This window comes from Propithecus coquereli, unplaced genomic scaffold (genome assembly GCF_000956105.1).
Source record: "Propithecus coquereli isolate 6110/MARCELLA unplaced genomic scaffold, Pcoq_1.0 Scaffold160, whole genome shotgun sequence".
Lineage (NCBI taxonomy): Eukaryota > Metazoa > Chordata > Mammalia > Primates > Indriidae > Propithecus > Propithecus coquereli.
This window is the reverse complement of record NW_012140525.1, coordinates 2,295,648-2,320,630: the sequence shown is the minus strand read 5'-3', so window position 1 is coordinate 2,320,630 and position 24,983 is coordinate 2,295,648. Positions and strand designations below refer to the sequence as shown.

Genomic DNA, 24,983 nt, shown 5'->3' with positions numbered 1-24,983 from the left:
ATAATTTAATTTAAATTTTTTCTCTGTTTTAGTTCTGTACTGGTTTTAGTTTATTTTAATGTCTTTTAACTACTGTTATTAGGAGAAAAAGAGAAATGACATTGCATAAGTTTCAATATCCTTTTAACAAGTACTCTATGCTGATTCAGGATAGTAACTTTTAGTTTTCTGTACTTTTGTAAAGATACATTTTCCGCTTTTATTTTTCTTTCTTAGTAAATCGTTTTCCATATACATCTTAGTGACTACAGTACTGTTGTTATTTTAACATGGTAATAAATTTGTTCTGTGAGTTCTTTTGCTCATGTTTTGATCACTCACCGTGGCTTTTGTTTCACTGCAATATTGCACAGTGTTTTATGGTACTCAGCACTCTACTGAGATCTGGAAAAAAAATATATTGTGAGTACATAGCCTGGGGCTTTCATTTTATACCCACATAATGCCCTCACCACTATAAAAGGGATCTTCCTTTAAAAAATGTCTGTGTGTGTGTGTAATATTTAGCCTATTATTATTTTTTTCTTTTTGCTATATAATAGTTTACTATCCTGCTAAATTAAATTATTAACTCACGTTCATCTTAAAGAATAAAATAATTTATATGACTAGAACATTCTATCATGAGAGTATTGAAACATCTTTGTTATACAAGTATTCAAACTGTTCAAAGATGTGATCTCTTATAACATTTATGCATAGAAGTATAACTTGTATTCACATTCATGTATCATTTTTTTCTTAACAGTTGACTTCAAACCTCATGCCAGCATGGATACTGTCCATCATATGTTACTTTTTGGATGTAATATGCCTTCCTCCACCGGAAGTTACTGGTAAGGATAATGAGCTCACAGTAGAGAAGTGTGTAGAAAATATGTTTTTTACAAGTACAAAGTATATCTGTGCCATTATTTTACAACTGAATAATAAATAGGCAGAACTTTTTTGTTTTAGAAAAAGAACATTGCTCATTGGCATCACGTGATTATCATGCTTTATCACAGTTATTTAGTCTGCAATGAAGCATATCTATCAGTTTTTGTCACCAAATTAATAAGTATATGCTTATTGTTATACATAATGTGTCCAGGTACAGAAGGCTTGTAAAGAAAGCCTGCAAATTTAGATTATTGATACTCTGATGTTAATTTTTTAAGGTTTGTGATTCCATCCAAAGAGCACCAGGTTGAGCACTCTTTTGTTCCAGACACTGTACTGGGTGATCTTGACATAACCATTTCATTTTATTCTAATGTCTCTGCAAAGCAAGTATTATCCCCGTTTCACAGACAAAGAGCCTAAAACTCAAAGACAGCTTGCTCAGTATAACATAGCTGGTTGGTGCTAGATTGAACCCTAGGTTGTCTGGTTCCAAATCCAAAGTTATTTCCATTTTACCACATTGCCTCCCATGTATTCAAGTAACTGCTGCAGTTTTAGAAATTATTTTAATCACTATGGTGAGTCTTAATATTTTCATGAGCAATTCATAAACCTCTCTTAAATGCCTATCATGTGCCTGAACTGTAGCAAATGCTGTAGGAGGTTCTAGGGTAAATAAGATATTAATATGGTTTTCTACCCCCAGAAGTTTACAGCATAATTATGGCTTGATATCTTTTCTTTCATGTTGTTCTTTGGTGTTCTTGACGATCAGTGAACTCTGAAACTAGCCGTGCATTTTAAGCCTCATATTTTTCACCTATAACCGCTGTTACGTATTTGACAGTCCAGAATGACTAGTGTGCTTCACTTTGCATTGAGAAGGGATCTGTTTTGAGGCTTTGTCCCTACATTAGCATGTAGACTGATAGACCTTTCTGTGCACATCCTAATATTCATTAGCCTGATGCGAGGCACGAAGCAACTGCTCTCTAGTCATTATTATAATAAACAATTATAATATGTATTTGGAACTGTTAAAAGCACAGGGCAATTAGTGGAAATCTCCGTGGACCAAGTACCATCAAAGCATTTGTTAATAGGCTTAAGTTATTTGATGAAAGGGACATATCACATAGGAACCTAGCTCACATGACCGGGTTTATGTAAAACTAGAGTCAGCAAATCACAGTTAATACCCTTGGATGTCAACATTGCAGTTTTTGCTCTTCAGTAAATTTTTGTAAATACAATTCTGGAATTAAAAGATTATTCTGTGACAGTCTTTTCTGATTCTTATTCAGCAAATCATGCCCCTTGGTTTGTATGCTTTAAAACCATTTCTTCTGAAATTAGCAATATTTACCCTTGAATTACAATTATTGAAAATAACTAGAAGGGGATATAAGCTTTTAAAGTCTACTTTAGCTTCACCTTGGTTAAAAGGAATGAGTAAGAAAATAAAAACAGTTCTAGGGCCGGGCGCAGTGGCTCACGCCTGTAATCCTAGCTCTCTGGGAGGCCGAGGCGGGCGGATTGTTTGAGCTCAGGAGTTCGAAACCAGCCTGAGCAAGAGCGAGACCCCGTCTCTACTAAAAATAGAAAGAAATCTATTGGACAACTAAAAATATATCGAAAGAAAAAATTAGCCGGGCATGGTGGCGCATGCCTATAGTCCCAGCTACTGGGGAGGCTGAGGCAGAAGGATCGCTTGAGCCCAGGAGTGTGAGGTTGCTGTGAGCTAGGCTGATGCCACGGCACTCACTCTAGCCAGGGCAACAAAGCGAGACTCTGTCTCAAAAAAAAAAAAAAAAAGAAAAGAAAAGAAAAACAGGACTTAAGTTCTATTATGGTTCTAATTGTTAAGAAAAATGATATAAAATGAAGCAAGCCTAGTTCACTGTTCACATTAAGGAAATATCAAAACAAACACATTACTTTGGTCTTCTGAAAATGTTTACTAATACTCTTAAATGTACAATTTTTAAAATTAATCTATAAAATATATTGACCAAAAGACTTCCAAGTTGGGGAAAGAAGATTCAAAGAAAAATGAAAGTGAAAGCAGAATTTTTAAGTAATTATTACACATATTATTTTGCTAGAATTATTACTTGCAAGGCAACATGGTGGAAAGAAAAAGCAGTGAGCTAACTGGCTAGATTCCCTGCGTAGGGTACTTAGCCCTTCTGGGCCTGAGTTGGTTTCTTCATTTTAGCAAGAGACTTATATTAGATCATTTATAAAACCTCTTTATACTCTAAAATTCCATAAGTCTTTGAATATAAATTGCATACAAATGCTGAGTCAGATTGGAAAAGAATTATTACTAGGAATTGGAGATGTATGCACTGTTTGATGCATCTCAGGCAAGCAGCCTGTTTTAACAGTCAGTTGCATCCTTAATCATAATTCTTAATGATGCTATATCCATATCATTTTAAATGGATTTTAAGATATCTGCCTTATATCTTATATTCCCTCCTAATCTGTAGGTTTGTTATAATTGAATTTATAGCCGTAAAACAAGGACAATAATTGATGTTGTTATTCATCTTCTTTTAACCAAACCCAAACTGTTCACCTAACATTTAAAAGTAAGATCTTTTCAATATATAGATATAGGATCTCTTCAGTATGCAAACTAGGTGACATGCATTAAGGAAGATTGTTCTAGTAACTCTTGACTTCTACCGTCAGGTCTTATTTTTCATTTAAAGATTTAAAAATTATTTAGCCTCCAATATTTGACAAAATCCATGCCCCTTTAAAGAATTAGAGCTCACAGGATATTTCATGGGCTGAACTTTCTGGTTGCTTCACAAAAACATCCCTCACCTTCCACCCCCACCTCCAATGTCTCACAGGCCCAGCCCTGGAGATGGTCAGTGGATATTCTCCAACTAGCCTCTCCTCCTTCCATCTGGATTATAATACTAATAACACAAAGATATCAGTGTCAAATGTCTTACATTATTTTCCTAAAATTTTTAAGTTAGTGGAATTTATCACACTCATTTTGTAGTTGCAATCTATTCTTCAGTTGTTCCAAGATACAGACATCACTTAAATGAAGACTCCTAAAATTTCACATATATTTTTTAGTATGATACCTATAATGACTTTTGATGCTTAAGAATATCAAGAACTTACTCACACTCTGGAAAGATCTTTAAGGGAATATAAAGCCATTTTAACCAAAGAGGAAAAAGCTAATCCGGTATTTTAACATCAAAATGTCAAACTCGGATTTCCTCTCTTTTCTGTTAGCTAGGATTTCCTCCTGTTTTTACTCGAGTGTTCTGTTTTCATTGCCAGCAGATTGGCAAATAGGTATGTGTCTTTAATATAGAAAACATGTTTCTGCTGAAATTATGAAGTTATAATTCATCCTCTGTCTTCAGGCAGCACTTTTAATATGAAGGCAAAGAGCTATTCTGATGATGTTTCACTGTTGTGCTGCCCTCCTTTGCTCTTTGTAATTGCCTCTTTCTACTGTTCATTAAAATATATTTACAGTTATATTAAGTTTACATGAAAATAGTAGACACAGCATGAAGCAGTTTTCATTATGTAGTCATTTTAATTTTAAAGTTTTTTTCCTCTACACACATTCCAGTCTTTTGTGTCTCATTCCAAATTAGCAGCTCACACTGGTAATGTGTCTAGTTAATTATATGCATGCACATTTAAATTGCATACATTGATGTGAACCTTTTAATATACTGTAGGGTGGTCTCTTTATAGTTAGAATGGGCCTGGTGCTCAATTCCAAATTAGCATACCTCTAGAGGATGCAGATAAGGACCAGCTGATGGAAAAGCAGTGGCTCTGCTGACCTGTGTGAAGAAGGCAACAGTACCTGTCAGATGTAACCCTAATACCTTCTTCTCAAGCATTTAAAGGAGGAGACAACCCCATATAGGGACCAGTAGAAACTAATAGTGCCAAGATTGGAGCAAGCATAGCAATAGCATGATTTGTTGCACTTTATTTTTTCTTATAGACTTAATTCAAAGTGTGGCAGTTCTAAATTGCACAGATTAGTTGGCTGAATATGAGCCATAATGAGCAGATACTCTTTTGGCCTTTTTAGGATCAGGAAGGAAATGGAGGTGCTAAAAACTGGGCAATTTAAATACATGAATCTATTACTGCTCTCCACTAAAAAGTAGTAAATTTTCAGGAGATCTTAGAAATTAAAATCTTGCATTTATCCTATGAATTACTTTCTTTATTCTATTTTTACTCTAACAATCTATTTTTTTTTTTGAATGATGAATGGGTAGTAACTACTTAGAGTTTCAGACTTTGAAAGTCATGATATTTTGTTCATACAAATTGTTTTGGCATTTGGAAGATTCTAGAATGCTCTCTTTTTTTTAAATATGAGATTGTAGGCTTGTGCATTTTCTATTCTGCGGAACACAGGACATATACTTCAAAGCAGCTTACAATTGCAAACCCCAAGACTTTGTGTTTAAAACACTGGTGGATTTTAAAGTGAGTGGCCTTCTTATGTGTTGAGTCTTATAGTTTGGTATAATCTTCTATGCATAGCTAAAATCGTTATTTTTAGTTCTCATTATTAATATTTGATTTTAAAACTATTTCTAATGACATTTATGACCAACTAATCTTTACAAATCAAAGATTGCTTCTACAGGTTGTTTGATGTTTTTTGAAAAAGAAGAATCCCAGCTGGGTAAATGAGGCTCTTTCCAGCTGTTCTAAGTTGGAATCATTCTCAAGCTAAAGCAGTAGTGCTTTCCCTTCCTATGAAGCTTTAGCTTAAATCCCTTTCAACTACTTCTATTTATTAACCACCTGCTGTGTCTTTTTAAATGCCACTATCTCCACAGGGTTACAGATACTGATGAGGGGAAAAAGTAGCTGCAACATATAACATGCATATAAATATATAGAAGCGTGTATGTGAGACACCCTGCTTGGTTACTTATTTAAATGACTATTTTTGTAAGGTGATGTTATTTTCCAGATCAGGTTGCAGTTTTGTTGCCTCCCTCATGATGATAATGACTCTTTGGCTGAGAATGGTATTTGCATATGCTGCCTTTATGCCCTTTCATCTATACAGTGTATACAGCAAGATTCATAGTATGTCTTCTGCAGTCCCCTCTTTGTTTCTTCTGCCATATGAAACTTCTACATTAAACATGCATAACATCCTTGTCAATATAAATAAAAATAACACAGTCTCCAAAATCTACACTGTCCCTTGTTTTAAGCATTGTAAAATGTGTCTTTGAGTGCAGTAGCAAAGTTTAGACATAAATTTCTGCTAGGCAAAAGTTAGTTACCTACTTCCTTGTCCACTTTAATATTGTAACAGATTCGTATTATATTGCATATCGAGACAGTATAAGAAATGAATTTGTTAAAATACGATTGGTATCTGGTTCTGACTTCTGGTTACCAATGATTGTGTTCCTTGACTAATAATTTTTAGGTGCCTGGATTAGAGATGTTAATAGGAGTGCCTTAGCAACTGCCCAATTCTTAGTAGACTAGTGTCAACTTTAATAAAATAGAATGCCATGGTTGTAATCCTTTTGACTGCTTCGACAAAAATGAACACTACGTAAATTTGGACATTATTCTTTCCTCACAAGACTAGTATTTTATGTTAAACAGAGTAGCAATATTACAACGCAGTGCTGTATTTAGGATAGAGCCAGAACTTTTAAATCAGAGCATCTTGGGTTGAAATCTCAGCTCTACTACTTGATAGCTGTACTAAGCACTGGTCAAATGATTTAACCTGTATTGGTCTGTTTCCTCATCTATAAAATGGAGCTACTCATCATTGATGGCTTGACTAGGCCATCATAAAGAGTAAGTGATATAAGTAATGTGCTTGGTGGTGTGCCTGGCACATAGAATTGGTAGCTATTATCCTTATTCATTTATTAGTAAAGTATTTATTGTATCCACTATGTGTCAAGCATTTTGTTAGGCACTGAGAATTTGGTGTAGCCAAAACAGACATACCCTCTAATCTTATGGACTCTATTGTCTCTCTGATCTCATTGGACTGCGGGAGTAGGGTGTAGTTATTGTGGTGCTATTTATCTGGCTGGTACTTCTTAATCACCATTCTTATTTAGCTTTCTCATTACATTAGGTAGCTTTCTAAATATTATGTCAGTGCATATCCATTGCATTGAAATTCACATAGGATTGTCTGAATTTGGGAAAATATTCTGTGGGTTTATAGAGCAGTTAATGGTATTTGAATACCTGACTTATACTGAGTGCATTTTGAAAGGTAAGAACCTTCCACCCATGCCATTGATTTTATATTGTGTTTCTCGAAGAAACTTTCTAACTTTAATTTTCCTGGCTATGGTTCTGTTAGATACTTAATGCATTAAATTGGAATTTAAGGCCACACAGACTTAACCTGAGGGCATGACAATTATTTTTTTTTTATTTTTTTAGCTAAAAGAAAAAATGAGTTATCAGTTCTGATCTTCCCTGAATAACCTTGGATTTTAAATAGCCTTTAACAGACACAACCAGAGAGTACTTTAACACTCAATCATGCTTTATTTGGATAATTCAGAATGACAGGCTAGCATTTCTCAGTGCTCGGTGCAGTCAGAAAATATTCATGCCATCCAAGTGGTTTCCCCATGGATTAGAGGTGAAAAGGGTTCTGTGGGAAAAGTCTAAGAATCCAGAATAGTTTTATTTTCAAATGTTAATTCTCATCATTTTTACTATGAATACTAAGAAACCACAAGGGAGCTATGTGAATCTTTTCACAATTTAATTGGCTTAATCTGGAGAAGCCTTTAGCAGAAGCTGCTAGAATGATAAGAATAAGAAACCTGGTTGATGAGGCCTGAAATTACAACAGCCATTGATGAAGGGTTACATTGCTTCCCAGCCTTAAGGCTTTTCTTTACTAATAAGAATAGTAAAAATTCCCTTTATTTTTGTAGGGCCTTTTTTGGAAGGCCAAAATACACCATACTGTCTTTCTCTTTTTTGGTCATTTTATGTGAAGAAAATATTAATACAATGCCATTTTCATTTAAAATGGGAAATGGAAATGTGAAAATGAAGAGGCACAGGGTTTCATCCAAATGCTCTTTGCCACTCAATCGCGTTATCGGTTATGGAACCCGTTTCTCTCAGCCTTTTGTTTTTCCTCTTCACTTCGTCCTCTCATTAAGTTTTAGAATTCGTTTCAATGCCCCAGTGTCCTGCAGTGACTCATTCTTTACTCAGCCCTGAGTCGAATACCTTAAACAAAATCATAAAACAGGGTTTTAAAAATTAAACCAAGGTTTGCTTTTAAAACTCTATTTTAGCAGACCTGTTAAGAGAATAAAATATAAAGTCATTGTCTCCTTGTGAATAAGTCAGAACTTATTTCATCTAGAATTTGATTTTAGAACTGCATGCACAAATTGCAACTCAGTTCAGAAATGACAGTAGTAATCAAAGCTTATCTTCATATAATATTCTCTGCCCATAAATCAGTGTCATGAATTGAGATAGAAGGGTGTGTGACAGCCAGAGCTTTGAATCATGGCTTGGCTGTGTGACCTTTTGAAGTTACTTAAACTCTCTGAGCTTATTCAGCTTTAAAGTACAAGCTGCTTGCAGTGTTCTTATGAGAGTGAATATAAGCCGATTTGTTCAAAATACTAAGTAAACAATAATTCAAATTTTTTGGCATTTCTATTTTAGTTAAATTTTAAAAAATCTATTAAACAAACTTGACAGTGCAATACAATTTGAGCCAATTCAGTTCTTTAAGCCTCTGTACATGGCAGAGAGCCAGGATGGATATTTCAGGCAAAGGGAACAGTGGAGGAGAGAGAGAGGTTAGAAACTGGCAGCAAGTTGACATGACTGAAAAGGAGGTTTTGTCTGGAGATATAACAGGGTCCCAGACCATGAAAGGTCTTATCTGTTATGCTACAAGATTTGGGTTTTATTTCGATGTTATTTTTGGGAAGCATTTGAAAGATTTTGAGCCAGCAAATGACATAATCAAATGTGTAACTTAGAAAAATTTACTAAACCAGTTTCCGTTGTTATATTTCAATCTGGTTCTTTCTAGTCATACTTTGAAAATTGACTTCCATATCAGAGGAAACAATTACCTTGTTTAACCTCAGACTGTCATCACATTGGCATTAGGCACTTGTATATTTATGATCTTTGTTGAAAGCTATGAAAATTGCCACCCAGATCTTTAAATTTTAGTTGCTCACAGCAGTAAGATACAAAGTTCATCACATCTGACAATCTCATTTCTTTAGCTATTATAGCATGAGGCCAAGAAGGAAAATTTTGCTTTTGGGCACTGTCCAACATCCTAAGACTTTTAGCACACTTGGCACAAGGATGTCACAGACATTTGTTGCAGCGTACAGTTCTCACGTGGTAATGATCCTTCAACATAAGTATATTGTACTTGACAGTGAACAGTAAGAAACCACTGGTTGATGTGTTTTATATTACACATTACACAGACTCTTTCTGCAGCCTGATTTATAGAAGCAAGAGCATTTGCTAAGCCTAACCTTATCAAGGCCTCCTGGTTGTGGTCCCTCATCCCTTAATTCAGACAGATACCACTGTTTTCTGCACTCACTGCCTATAAGCAGGAAACGTGGTAGGAGTCCCTGCCTCTAAGTGTGAAGGAACTTCTTACCACTGGTTTTCATATCTGCAACTTGGGTGGTTTCTGGGTTTCTAGCTTCTGTTTCAACCTGTTCAGTAAGCCTTTGCTTCCCTTCCAGGCCATGGTTAGTGTACATTTTTTCCTGTATAAGCCAACCTCTTGCCTAAGAAGCTGTATTTGTCCTCGTCCTTGATAGTGTTCAAGCCTTTCAATCTGCTACCCTCCGGTTTCTGACCTTTTTGGTCCCAGTTTTCCAAAACACAAATATATAAAAGCAACATAAAAATGTAGCCTAACAATGTTTTGAACAAATTCAATTCTATAACAGAAGAAACTAAGAGATACAGTGTAATGAGAAAACATGTGGTATGGAGTCCGACAGCTTACCAAGTATTAAACTGGATCTACCAAATATCCTAGTTACCATACTGGGTGCCTTACACACATTACCACAACAGCCTTATCAGGAGTTTCCATACAGGAACTGGGCCTTCGAGGGCTTATAAACACACCCAAGATACACAGCTATTAAGGGTTGGCTCTGGATTTGAACTCCAGATGTGTCTTTCTGCCTGGGTGCTCTTTTCACCACACAAGTCTCTCAACAGTGAATCTTTAGATAAAGTGAATGTTTTGTTAAATAATGCATTACCCTGGTATAGTTCTTTGAGTTTTATAAAGTGCTTTCCATATCTCATTTGATTTACAGAATAACTCTGCAAGGTAAGTATAATTATCCCTGTTTTACAAGAGAGAAAACTAAGGCTCAGTAAGATTAAATGACTTGTACAATACGAAACAAATTATAAATGGCATGACTAGTATTCATAAACTCAAAAAATTCGTATGTATTGTACGTATAAAAAATATATATGGTCAAGAACCCCTTAAATGGGATACACTTGTATTTCTCACTCTGCTGAGGGTAGGCACTGTTTGAACAATGATCGTCAAAGGAGAAATGTGTATGATGTTTCTTTTAGTACATGCCCAGATTTCTATCAGGTTAGCTTTGCTTTATATAGACTCTGTGTAACGTTTGGTTTTCTACTTGATTACGTGGATTACATTCCACATATGAACATATGAAGGTAAAAATGTATCTATATATGTATATATCACAAGATCGTTTCATATTGGACAACAATCAAACAAAAACTCTCCCTTTATGTGTTTATTTCACCTAGAAATTGTTCTTTGCACCAGCCTTCATTAGGATTTTAAAGCCGATATGATACAATAATGACATATTGATACATTAATACTTTGCTTTGAAATATCTACCCCCATGGGGAGAAATTTATGCCTTTTACTACTTGAATCTTCACTTATAGCTACTTTTTTTTTTCTTCAGGTTTTGTGATGAAGGAACTTGTACAGATAAAGCCAATATTCTGTATGCCTGGGCCAGAAATGCTCCCCCTACAAGACTCCCCAAAGGTATATCTGAGGCCTCTTGGATAGTCTTATGTTGAAGGCTGCTTGATTTCTGTTTCCAAAGTACTTTTTATTATAGTCCCTGCTAACATTTGTTGACAGTGTTCCATATTGCAGCTTCAGAGGAAAAATGCCTGCATTAACCCGCTTTGTATTGAAAAGGTTTCATGTAGGTAGTTACTCTTTTCTGCCTCTCTTTGGTAAGTAGTTTGCCCACACAACAGTTTAGAAAGAATAAGAAAATAACCAAGTATACCTCAAGCCACCTTTGGCCTCAGGCACATTGGTTCTTGACAGCAGGAGCATTTCATGAGCCAAGAGAGCTAGGAATTAAATAAATTGCTGTTTCAGCAGAGATTTTTTTTTTATAGTCCTGGAACCCTGGGTATTTAATGTGATGCCAGACCTTAGCTGCCTTTCTGACTTCACCTCCAAACTGTTCATAGTTTCCAGTGCATTAGTGAATTACCAGACTCTTTTATTACCTGAATGTTTCTTAATATTAAAGGGATTGTGCAGTTCTGTAACAAATTAAGTCTGCCGTGGTTCGGGGATGGTCTTGTGATGCACATGCCCCTCCCTCGCCTCCCCAACTCGTGCCAGCATCATTAATTGATGTCTCTTTTGCCTTGCTTCAGATGAGCCTCAGAATTCTCTGTATAGTTTCCCAGGCATCCACTACCAAACAAGTTTGGAAACTAACAGGGATGTCTGTCGTAGATTTATTGACATTTTTAAGATCCATTAGTAGAGCAGAGAAAAAAATTTTTTCCTCTGCTTGTAAATATTTTCTCTGTAGATTTTTTTTAGCTCACTAGCAAACTTTATTAAAAGTGAGACAATTAAGAGCATTCAGATTCCAAAAATTCACTAACATACTGGACTTTGTAATCTACTTGGTAACTGATTTCCTCAGTGACATTTTTGTAGATAGCTGTTTTGACAAGGGAAGAAAAGTAATTCCCCTGAGATGGTCCTAAGTCTATTTCCTATATTCAGTCAGAAAATAAAATGAATATGGATATATACAAAACAAAATGAGATAATGGTTTATGTACAACTGTTAAATAATCAACAGGGACAGAATTTTGTTTTGTTTGTTCTGTTTCTTTCAAAATGAGTGAATTGTCCTCTTAAAGTGTAAGTGATTCCTCTGTTTCTGACGTGGGGACTATGGATAGAATTCCATCAGAGCTTTAGGTAATGACAGAGTATATTAGAAATTTTCAGTCAATGTCTAGTTTATTTTGGTTTTCATATAACATTCACTGTAACTTCATGTTATATGCTATTTTATTTCCCTTTGGATTTCATAGATCAGCAACCCTAGATTAGCTCCATTTTAGACTTCAATTTCTAAAATATTAATTTTTTTTTTCCTTAAATCTTTAGGTGTTGGTTTCAGAGTTGGAGGGGGGACTGGAAGTAAATACTTTGTACTACAGGTACACTATGGGGATATCAGTGCTTTTAGAGGTAAGTTTTGAAATGTTGGAACTAAGCACAACTTCCAATATTATACCGTATTGTTTAAAATAGATGCATTAACTATTATCCACATAATAAAATGAAGAATTACCCAACCTTCTGCCCACTAGGGGACAACTGCTTTTGTTTCTTTTAATTTGGAACTATTGAAGGGATAACTTATTTTAAAAGTTATTTCTGTTATGTACCTGTGCATCCTACAGTGTTTTCTCTTATGCTGACTTTACAGAGCTCTTTTGCTTCCCAGTGTATTGTCTTATCTACCTGCCCCTGCTCCTGTTAGGAGTGCTGCTTATTCCAAGCAACACTGTCGGAAAGTGTAGGAAGGAACTGGTAGTTTATCCATGTTACTGTTAACAAACCACTGGGAGAGTTTACAGGTTCTGCAGACCAGAGAGGTTCTCAAATACTTGGGCTCATGTTGATGCCTTATCTGCTAATCCACACCTCCACTTCATGAACTCGTCCATTGTCCACTGCACTAATGCACACACCCCACGATCCCTTTAGACACTGCTAAATACTCAAACATATCTCTCTAGACACCTGTTGCTCTACCTGTGATTACTATGCACTTCACTTAAATGTCCCTTTTCTTATTATAGAATCATTAACACGAGGAAGGAGCCCTGTTCCCAAGGCAACTGAGACTGGTGCATGTTATACTTCTGCTACATTTAGTTAAACTCCAGCTACATTCCAGGTTCAAATTCTTGTGTTCACGAGACTATAAATATTAAGTGGATTTGTTTGCTTTTATAACTACATCATACTGATTTATATATATTCCCCCAAATTCTCTGATTTAACATTATATTTCTGCTTATTAACCTGATACATTTTCCCCTCCAAACACTAGATTCTCTCCAGCAACTAAGTCTAGAAGTAGATGTCCATCTCTGCCTGTGAAATACTCTGGGAAATTTGCTGAGAGAGCCCCCATGTGGTGGGAGGGTCCACAGATTCTCAGCATTCAGCACTAGGACAGTAAATGCAGTCTCCCTCTGGAAAAGGATGTTGAAAACAATAATTTTATGCAATTGAAAAAGTACTATAGTCAGAATATATTATCAATTAAACAAGCTCCTGTGGACCCACATATGAACCTAACTTTCAAATAAAATATTTTTATATTAAAAAGATACTTTGAGTTTAGACAAATAGTTTTCCATTTTAAAACAGAACCTAATCTTAAATTTTGAATTCTTTATAGTGCTGAGACAAGGTTTTGTTGAAAACAAAAAAATAAATAATGTGTGTATTTGAGGACAAAGACAGAAATTACCTGCTCTAAAAATGTACCATTTTGGTATCAGTAGAAAAGGCAGATTATAAGACTGCTGACTTCCAAAGTATTGACAAGACTATATTTTCAGAAAGCCTTCCCTGACCACCACAACTAAAGTAGCTCATCATACCCACACACATTTCCAGAACCCTAATCTTTATACCTCTATGAAACCCTAGACTTCACTTTTCAATCTAATTCCTCTTAGTTTTGAAAATACTCCTAACAGATAACCATATTAATAGCCTAGAGAAAGTGAATGATGTATATATATACACACTAGTTTTTTTAATATGTTACTATAATAATTTAATTTAAATTAATTTCTTATTTATGAGGAGTTAATTTTGTTTTATAATTTATGTTTACTCTGGGGGTAATAAAAATGCTGATATTTTAATATATAAACATAGTTATTCTTTACTGCAAGAGACAGATGAGAAACTTTAGTAATTTTTTATTTTCTCTTGAGTATATTTCTTCTAAAAGAAGACATATATGAGTTAGAAAGATTACTAGTGCTATAATTCATACAATTATTGTGATATAATAAAAGTATAAACAAAAAACTTTACCTATGGAATTCATTCATTACCATTAGTTAGTAGCTTGTTCCTTAAGATTTAGTTAGAATAGTAAATAAGCAAATGGGAAAATATCAAATCTCAATAAAACAATGAGATAGTATTTTATATTTATTAAACTGGGGATAAGTGGAGATTGAATTATAAGACTCTGGACTACAAGGTTTGGGTGAATCTGGTACAGTTTAAATTAGCACAGTGTTTTGAAATCCAATTCTGCCATTTCATATACATTTAATACATAGTATTAAAATATTATTCTGGGCTTTTATCCTAAAGAAAGAGATTTTTTTCTAAAAATGAGCTATGTACCTATATTTATTTCTGTACCATTAACTATTAATGTGAAAACCTGGGAAGTTAACACATGTCCCTTAATAGGAGACTGGTTAAATAAATGGTATAGCAACAAAAAAAGCAATTAATAAAATTTAATACAGACTATATAAAAATATATGTACACTTTTATGTTTACCAGGATTGTAAGGAACAAAGAAAAAAAGGAAATAGCCAATGAACAAGAAAGATTTCTTTTCTTTAAAATATTATAGCATTGTCTTTATTACATTTTTAAATTCCACAAATAGAAGCACTGTGTTAACTTCTTCAGTACCTGCCAGTTAGTAGACTACATTCCCACTCATAGTCTCATGATGAAAAAAGAGTTAACATGAATCTCTATGTACCTGATTAAGTATTATAGTAGTGACTTACACATTAAACAGGTTTTGTGTTGTGATCTCATACTTACCTCCAGATGTATCCACAAGTGGAAAATAATTATATAATAATCATATCTTCTAATTATTAAAATGCATTAAATATGTATATGTTATATATGTATATATTACATACATACAAATACATACGTGTATAATCATATCACTGCTTTTGGTACCAATATCAGTGAAAATTTGAATTTCATGGCTTTAAAACATTGATGGCGTTTTTAAGTATATAAATTGTAAACCAGAAACAAAGTAACACTAGTAGGAAATTACTGTATTCTACTGAAAAGTGAGGAAATGTTTGGCTTAAGGGTATGTGCATTTTTCCACACTAGGAAAGTTTTAGAGAATTGAGAAGCCTAGAACTATTCTTTAATAAAGCACAGACAGTAGGCCGGTGCAGTGGCTCACCTGTAATCCTAGCACTCTGGGAGGCCAAGGCAGGAGGATCACTTGAGCTTAGGATTTTGAGACCAGGCTGAGCAGGAGCAAGATGCTGTCTCTACGGGAAAAAAAAAAAAAAAAGCCAGAAAAAATTAGCTGGGCATGGTGGCATGCGCCTACAGTCCCAGCTACCCGGGAGGCTGAGGCAGGAGGATCGCTTGAGCGTAGGAGTTTGAGGTTGCAGTGAGCTATGATGACACCACTGCAGTCTACCCAGGGTGACAGAGCATGACTCTGTCTCATGAAAAAAAAAGAGAGAGAGACATCTGAATAATAAAGCACCAACAGTGAAGGCAAAATGTCTTCTAAAACTTAGTGAGAATGTGATAAAGTATCAGAGAAATTATAACCTGAAGCCAGCTGGGTATGTCTTGAACTGTGATCTCTATTAGTTGGAAAAGATTGGGTGTGATTTTAGACTGAGTTCTGTAGGATATATGAAATGTTTGTTTTGTTTTGTGCTGTTTTTTTGGAAATTGCACAGAACATGAAGCTGTAAAAGCATCATTTAAGAACAATCAATGATATTAAACGCCATGTCAGTCATAGTGTCAGGCTTGCGCCAGTGCTGGGTATAGTAATCTTTCTGCCCTTAGGAGTTTAGTGTATTCCGGCAGGAGACAAGCACAAAAGGAGCGTGTTTATAGGCAATAATAGAAATGCACACCAGATCTGGAGACAGCTGAGAGTTGACAGGTACAGGTATTCCTGGAAGCAGTGGGGTCTAAGGTCTGGGAAAGGCTTCTTAGAAGGCAGAACCAGAGCAAGGTTTGGAAGAGTGATCAAAGCGACGGTATGCACAGAGACACAGCAAAGAAACGGCCTGTTAGACGCAGAGAACTCTGGGTCATTTGACATTACTAGAATGTGAAATGCAAAGGGAAAATTGGCAAGAAATGAGAGAGGTAAAAGGTGGGGACTAAGCTGTAAAGATCCTTGTTAGGACTTTATTCTTAAAGCATTCAGGATGCTCTTCTACTGAGCAGTAACCTGATCAAATTTTCATTTCTTAATGTTGTTCAATCCTGGGCTGGAGCATGTAGCAAAGCTGCTGGCCTTAGGAAGAAAGGATTGGGGCTGTAGGCAGCCAGAGTGAGCCAGGGCTGGGGCTCAGGAAGGACAGAATGATGTTTTAAAAATGTATAAGCTTCTTAATCTTTTACAAATTAATATTCCATGGAAAATAGAATGTATTCTAATTGGAAATGAATGTCCTAACTCTAAGTCCAGACAACGTGGTAATGACACATGCTAGCTTTGTTACACTTACCAAGCTTCTAAACCTCTCCTCTTCTGTAAAAAGGGATCATAATGGTTTATATGTCATAGTTGCCCATAATATAAAGATGTGTGTTACTTTTCAAGGGTGTTGAAGGTTCTCACGTTGTGACATAGAACTGTGTTCACATCTGTCACGTTGCCAGTAATTTTCCTAGGTATGCCGTGTTTCCTGTTCTCCACAGCAGTTTTTATTATTCATGGTTCGGCTATACAAAGATAAACTACAAGACCAAGTTCCTGCCCTTAGGAAATTAGAATAGCGGCAACTGGAGATTCCTCCAAGTCTCCTCCCCTCGCCCTTTTTTTGACCAAGTTTTTTCAGCAAAGTCCTGTTTTGAAGAGAAAATTTCTCTGAGATTATTGCAGAATGCTGCCACATTTCTTTTGGATGTTTTGGCCCAGGGGAATCTTATGAAAACTGGCCTTTCATTTCTAGAATTTCTGGCATTAGCTTACTGGTCTCCAACAAAAATAACTCATTTCTCAAACTGGAAATCCCATGCACTTACCAATTGAAGTTGGAACTGATATTCTTAGAATGGAAGTCAGGATCTCTCCCCAGCTGTATAGCTCTGACTGTCTTTGGGTGGGCAAGTTTGCCAAGCTACAATCCACTTAATGTCATGAATCTCTTGGTGCAATAGGAAAACTAGCTGATATTATCAACAATACATCAAACACAAACTCTCTCTCTCTCTCTCTCTCTCAGGGCTTGTTTCCATGCCTTCATCGTAGCCCTCAAAGTACACCTGCATTTTATACAGTTTAGTGTGTTCCTGGGAGTATGGCCAAAAGATTCATTTTCCTTGGAGTGGGTATTCGATACTTACATTCTAAATTAAGTGAATCAAACCTGGAAATCCTATTTCCATCTCTCCTTTATGTGAGCTCTAAGAAGTTTAGTCTCCAAATTTTGGGGGTTATATTAGTAAAATCAGATCATAAAATTCTAGTTAGAACCCTTAACAGACAATCATTTTGAATAACCAAATTTTTCAGAATGCTGAGATATTAACCCTTGAAGTACTATAACTTTAAAAAATTTTGGATAGAAATCATTTTAGAATATGTCTTATGAAGTTAAATTAGTGATGTATGTTAAATGCCTCCAGCTGTGCTTGACACAGAGCAGATTGGTAATGTTAGTTCTCTTTATCTCTGTCCCCTTTTCTTCATAATTTTGAGCTATCATAGAGAATATCAACTATTGTGCTAGGATTTTTTTTCAAATTTTTAGGAGCACACAGAGTTTTTCTATGTTGCTGGGCTTATTGCTTCCTCCTGCTGCCGTTTCTGTATTTTCTCTAGCCTCCTTTGTTGTCAAGCTACCACTGTAGCTCATTTTAATTCAAACAGTGCATTGCATGGAGGTAAAGATTAGTAAGAACAAAAGTCTGCCTTTATATGGCTCCCCATCCAGTGGGGTCAATACACATAAGACGGTATCAGTAATAATGGGAGCCGGTACAAAGTAAGTGCAGTAAGAGAGGGCACTAAAAAGCAGGCAAGATCATGCCTAGTTTCAAGTTGCCAGATTGATTTCCTATAGGCACCTTTCTCCCTTGTTCTAAGTGGATGCTTTAGATATGGAATCTAGATAGCCAAGTTTCTTATAATTATTTAGAGTAAACAGACGGACTTGCAGCCCTTAAGGGAAACTTTTCGAATAAAATGATGGGAATACTAGTGCCTGTACTTGGTGACCTTCACATTTTATTTCTCCTTGACCTCTTGCTTTATTCCATCTTGGCTATGATCCATGTACGTGCGGCTTCTGCATAGTTTAGTTCCAGACAGGTGAGTGTTACAGGACACAGGGCACACATCTGTGCGCGCGCGCACACACACACACACACACACACACACACACAGGGGCTTCCTATCTTACCGCAGCTGGAGGAGTAGTAGTAGAGTGAGCATGCAAGAACAGTGATAGTGGCCGGAGGAAGGGAAAACAGAAGACTCCAGAGGAATTGTAATTCTTCTGTGGCTCCAGTTACGTCTCTGCATCTTATAAGACTACTGCCTGGAAGCTATTGGAAAAAGCTTTGAAATTGTGAGCCTAGGAAAATCCCTTGCTCTAATGCATTTTTGAACAAGATGGAGCAGAGATCAGTGGCAAGGTAACTGCACTTAAAAGTATTTCATTCCAGTATGAAGCAGGCTATTCTGACTTCAATGTAAGCATTAGAGTGCTCCTGACTCCCTGATACTTGATTGCAGGGATAGTGGAAAACTGGGTCAAATATTGTTCCCCATTGCTTCATCTGTTTTCTGTCTCTAAATCTGTACAAGTAGCTTCCTCTGGCATGCTTTTCAGCAAAATATACCAAGCCTGCTTGTGCTTACTCCTCTGCAAAGGGAGCAGTACTATGGGTCAGGGTATTTAAACCCATGTATTTTAGAGCATTTTGGATTACTTTCCATATTTAAGAATCTCCTTTGAAATTGCAAATATGGGAGGGGAGGGGTGTTATTAATGATCCTCCAACCCAGGTGAGATGTCTTAAAGCCACTGAGTTTCTACACTGCAAGGGAGACATAGATGGCACTCAGCCTAACCTTCCCTGAATGGGACCCTGGCATGTATATAGGCCATCGATCTTAATCCCCTTCCAGAATAGACCATAAGGTTAGTTCTCTCACCATGATCTTTCATGCCAGAGCACACAAAATGTTTCCAAGTTCTCAGCTCCAGGGACAGCAGACCTGTTTAAATAAGCCTCATCCCCAGTGGACACAGAAATATACCAGGAAGGGTACACTTTACCTCAGTTTCCCTTTTCTTTCCCAAGGCTGTAATATTCATGTCATCTGCCATGCCGAGTCTTCTTTCTTCCCTCCCTAACTCCCATTTCCGATTTCTCTAATAGTCATTGATACAGGGACACAAATCTTTATCCAAATGCCTTGGGGCAGAGGTGGTTTGGAATTAAGAGCTTTTAATATTTTTGATAGATATTCAAGTGCATAAATCATGAATTACATTATAGCACTCTGGGCAGTCTGGGGCACCATCCCTAATACACCAATATTTCTATAGCAAATGTTTAAATATTCCCAGTAAAAGGGATAAAAACATAAATAGTATCCCATTCATTCAGGTCAGATTTTGCTGCCAAACTTTACAAAAAAACTTTAGGCTTCCAGAGCATTTTAGATTTCAGAATTTCAAAAAGTTCTGGTATGAGAACAAAGAAACATATTTCTTAATATTTGAGTTATCAGTTAAAATATTAACAAGGATTGGAGGACTCTGAATGTATTTGCATACTTTACTGTTAGAAGAATCTTCTCTCCTGAACTTTATTTTTTATATTTTGGAAAGTACAGTAAAACATCAAAAATAAAAGTAAAAAATTACTAATATTGCTACCATTGGAAAAAAATCTGTAAAACCCTCATCAATCCCACCTCCCTGCCTCTCCCCACCCCCATGCCCCAACCCCTCTTGTTTATATCTGCCAACTTTTCATTAGCTTATGTCAACATTTCTATATACATACAGAAGGCACAGACATATATATGCATTTTTTTCTTTTTTCTACAAAACTCAGATCACACTCCCCACACATCTGCATCAGTTGTTTTTCATTTAACAGTGTACCCTGGGCGTATTTCTGTTATCAATAATGGCTGCCTAGTATTCTGTTGTGCAAATATACTGTAATTTGTGTGTCCTGTTGCCTATTAAAGATGTTTAAGTTCTGAGTTTTTTGCTATTACAAGCAACATTGGAAATGTTTTAGATAACCATGTATTTCTACTTCAGGGTAGATATCTAGAAATAGGATTTTTGGGTCATGGAGTGTTTAAACCTTGACAGATTCCACTAAATTACCCAATAAAACAGTTTTTTTCCAATTTGCAATCCACAGTGTATGAGCAAGCCCCATATCCGTACCTGCACTAGTTGTTTGCACTTCAAAATTTTTGCCCAGTATTTACTTAAACAAAGCAATTCCTCATGTTTCATTAAAAGAATTAGAATTAACTGGAAGATCTTAATAGAATTACCTCTACAGTATATGATCTGGGTCAGGATTTCTCAAAATCTAATCAGAGTTCTACCTGCCCCAGACTCTCTTTGGGGTACTTTTTCAAATGAAAGTTCCTGGTTCAAACTATACCTGCTGAATCAGATGCATAGTAGGTAGGGCGCATAGGCAGTGGTGTCCTGGAGCTGGCTCATATAGGCTCACAAGAACCAGTGGTAATTTGCAGATATTTTTTGACCTGATTGTTAAAAATAGCCATCATTAAAAATAAAGGCCATAAATGTTCAAAAATCATCATCTCCTAATTATTTTACTGCATTTTACTATTATCTCTGCTCTTGGGGGTATTAACATCTGTTTTATCTGTGTGTTAGAAATATCACTAAATGTTGCTTTACTGCTCATTTCTTCCTAACTCAGTGTTCAGTGACGTCATGTGGTAGCTTAAAATTGACCATGGTAGGAAAATTTACACCATGGAAATTGACAAGTGCTGCAAGTCAGGGTTTGATCTATCATTTTGTTGGTTGTCTAGATCTAAGAAAATGATTAGTAGTGTAGATTATTGTGAATAGCCAAAAAAATTGAGGCATATTCTTCCAGTATTCACAAACTATTATCCAATTCAAGATTTTGCTGACATCATTAATAAGCAAGTGCAGTTCCAACATATGTTTTTGATGTTTCAATAAACAAAAATATCAATAAATATTCTTGTCTGAACTACTCACTGCCAATTATAACCGTAGGTGGCCTATGGAAAAGTTCGACAAAAATCAAGGAAAGAGTTCTGTGAGAGTCAACTGCTTATATGGAATTCACAATAAAGAGTATTGCATTTTTTTATTATTTATTAATTGTGTGCTACACATTTTTGCCAGTAAAACTGTGATAAACTTATATGTACACACACACGTACTTTTTTTTTTCAGAGAACCAATGTATTACCAGCACACCACTGGGCCCAGGATTCTGAAATTTTTATAAGCTCCCTAGTTGATTGTTATGTACACTAAACTTTGACCACTGGTGTTCAGATTTTCCAAGTAAGGATTGAAGTCACTCCTACCTTTTTTTCCTGTACTACAGGCGTGTCAGGGAAATCTCCTGGGGCTTTTGTGACACAAGCAGAATAATTTGCATTTACCAAAATAAGTTTAATTAAATCTCAATTCTCTGAAGAAAAAGGGATCTTTGAAAGAAGAAAATGCATTTAATTACTGTCTGGTTATTCTAGCAACTTTATTTCACTTAGAAATTCAAAAGACAGTTTATTTTTATTCTTAATTTTTTCACAAAATTTGGTATTTAGATTTTAAAATGCTTTAATAGAAGGCACTCACAATGCATATATTACTTTCTTGGAGATCCCCCTCCCCACGTATAGGTGTGAAAATATTCCTTCTTTTCACACGTTATCTAGATAAACCTTTTTGAAGAATGAGCCAAAATAAGTTACATCCCTTCATTTTTTATGTATTTTATTTTTAAGTGAAATATATGTAGAGACAGAGACTAGAAAGGGAGAGAAAGGGAGAGGACCATGAGACCAACTCAGAGAGAGAAAGGACTGGCAAGAAGGTAACATTCGTCAGTGCATAAAATTTCGTAGCCTCTTAAGCCTTTTCAGATAAAGGAAAGGTTGAAACGTGGGCTGAGAAGGCGTTGTTGGGAGGAAAACATGGCTTATATTTTCTTTTCTTCTGAAAATAAAGGAATAAGACCAATAGATCTTATGTGTTGTGTACTAATTCATTTTTAAAGCACTTCTTTTTAAAATCAGAGACTGAGAACAGAGAGTTCAGGGTGACAGAATGAGAATGGCATTACTGAGAGGGATCTTCTGGCAACCCCTGCATTTTACAGAAATGAAAATCAATGCTCAGAAAGTTACGTGACTTGCCTAAGGTAGTCCCATGCTATCAAAAACTAAAAGAATGTAATTTGTGTTGGATTTTTAGTTCTTAAATGTGGCAAAGTTCGTGCCCTAACTATATAAAACAAGTAATGGAGTCAGTATTTTTAAAAAAGTAATTTGAGCCATAGTTACGAAGAGAAGTGAACTGAAGCACAGTAGAATGAATATTAATGAAGATCAGAGTGCTTTACCTCATGTCATTTGTGCCTTTTCGTTTTAATGTCTGAAGTAATCCCTTCTCTTATCATGTAGGGATATTTCTAACCAGGTTGCCTGACAATCCCACTGATTTCAGAAGAGTTGTAATTGGATGTTCTTCATGTTCTTCTCTAACTTTCATTATACACAAGCAGCTTGATGTGCGTCATAGGAGTGATTTTAGGACTATTCAGTACCTCTCAAATGATCCAGAAGCAGCCTGTTATCCTGCAGTATTTTTGCTCTTGCCAGTCGCTTCACGTGAATGTGAGCTTTCTGATTCTGTAGCTTCCTGCATTTCAACTTTGTTAATCATCTTCAGTGTAGAAGACTAATGATCCTTATTCATCTCATCCATTCCATGGGACACCTGTTTATTTTAATATCTAAATATGGCTATTAAGTATCGGGAATTACATTTTCATTCATTTGGTTATGAGAAGATATGTAAAGCACTGCAGCATCATTTCTTTTTTAAAGAATATATTCAGAATGTTTTTTATCCCTTAAAATGTGGATTTAAAGAAAAAAGCAATTCAACATTGAACAATATAGTATTTAGCTTAAACTATGTCTTTTCGGGGAAAAGAAAAACTCCTACATGCAATTTAGCTTTTCAGACTTCTCAGAAGTCTCTTAATTCTTCTGGTTGTTTTTGAGAAAGCCTTATGCTTTACCGTCATCGATCCCTTTGTGACTCATGTTTTTTTAATCACTTGTAATTATTAACTCTTTTTTTCAAACTGGTCAGAGCTACATAGTCATCAACTAATTAATTCCATGTAAATTAATAGCAAATAGCATTTATTTTTAACCAAAGGAAATGAAGAGGAGAAATGAAGTTACTTGCCCATTGGCTCACAGAAAAATTAGAGCCGCCGTTACGTTTTAGTGAAATCTAGTCCAGGGTACTGGCAACACTAGCCGAGGTATGTTTTTCTCTCGCCACTCTTATTCCAACAGGTTTCCTGCCCTTCACACTGCCCCTCACTGCTCCTCTCATGGCCCTGACATGTCTGTTTATTATGTTCTAAGAATTCTGGTAAAAGAAGGAAGTCGTTAGAAGGAAGTGTTAGAATTTGCACATTCTATTTCCCCTTTAGTACTAATTCCTTTTATGTTAGTTGACTATTTTACTTACAAAATGGAAAGGATACCCTAAATAAATACAAGACCTAAAAAAACATTTGATGAAAACAATTCATTTATAACATTTAATAATATTTACAAAATATTCTATTAGCAAAATAAAATCAAACCTTCCCTAGATCCAGAAGAGAACCTTCTAACCTCCCTATTTCTCCCAAAAGAACATCCTTCTCCTTTGTCCAGTTTGGAAACCCTTCACCTACTCTCCATTTCTTCTCATTATATATTAATTCTTCTTTTTTCTATCTTTGAAAACTTCAAAAGTATTTCTTCTTGTAGGGCCATTTTTCTTCTCCCATACTTTCTAGTCCCATTTCTTTGCAGATATTTTTTACTCTTGTTTTTCAACTTAAGTGTGATGTATCCCCTCCTGATAATAACTGAAAATAAAGTAAAATCTGATCGGTAACCAAAGATCCTTCTACACTGCCACTTTATCTTATGGTAGAAGACTTAAGGTCTAAGGGAATTTTGAGAGATAATTTGGGTCACCGAGGGGTTTCAATATTTTTCCATTAATGTAGTAATGATTTTAGTACTTAGCATTTATATACTACTTTTCAATTCAGAAGTGCTTTATAAATGTTACTTTATTAATCCTCATGCTACACTACAACGTAACATATTGAATGACTGAAAATTAATGCTAAATCAAATATATGAACTATAATGTTCAAAGTGTATTCCTTAATTAATACCAGGGACTATATACATACATTATTATATGTAAATTACATGTTTTAGATTTATTTTTTCAGGGAAGAACCAAAATACAATACAGAATAATACTTTAAGTTAATAAAGATAATTGGTTTGAAAATGTAGCCACTGATTTTAGGTTGAATTTCAAAAAACATATTCCAATTAAATTATAGCTTTTGCGGAATATAAACTTTCTGTTTTCCAAACAAAATAGGGTG

At 35.5% G+C, this 24,983-nt stretch overlaps 1 protein-coding gene across 1 annotated transcript in view; it reads left to right on the top strand.

Moving 5' to 3' along the window:
• Positions 1 to 24,983, top strand: part of PAM (peptidylglycine alpha-amidating monooxygenase) — a 344,515-nt gene that overhangs the window by 193,442 nt on the left and 126,090 nt on the right. Inside the window, exons 5-7 of the mRNA XM_012641055.1 lie at positions 749 to 836; positions 10,905 to 10,990; positions 12,380 to 12,463. Of these exons, the coding sequence (XP_012496509.1) occupies positions 749 to 836; positions 10,905 to 10,990; positions 12,380 to 12,463 (258 nt within the window). The remainder of the gene's footprint in view (positions 1 to 748; positions 837 to 10,904; positions 10,991 to 12,379; positions 12,464 to 24,983) is intronic.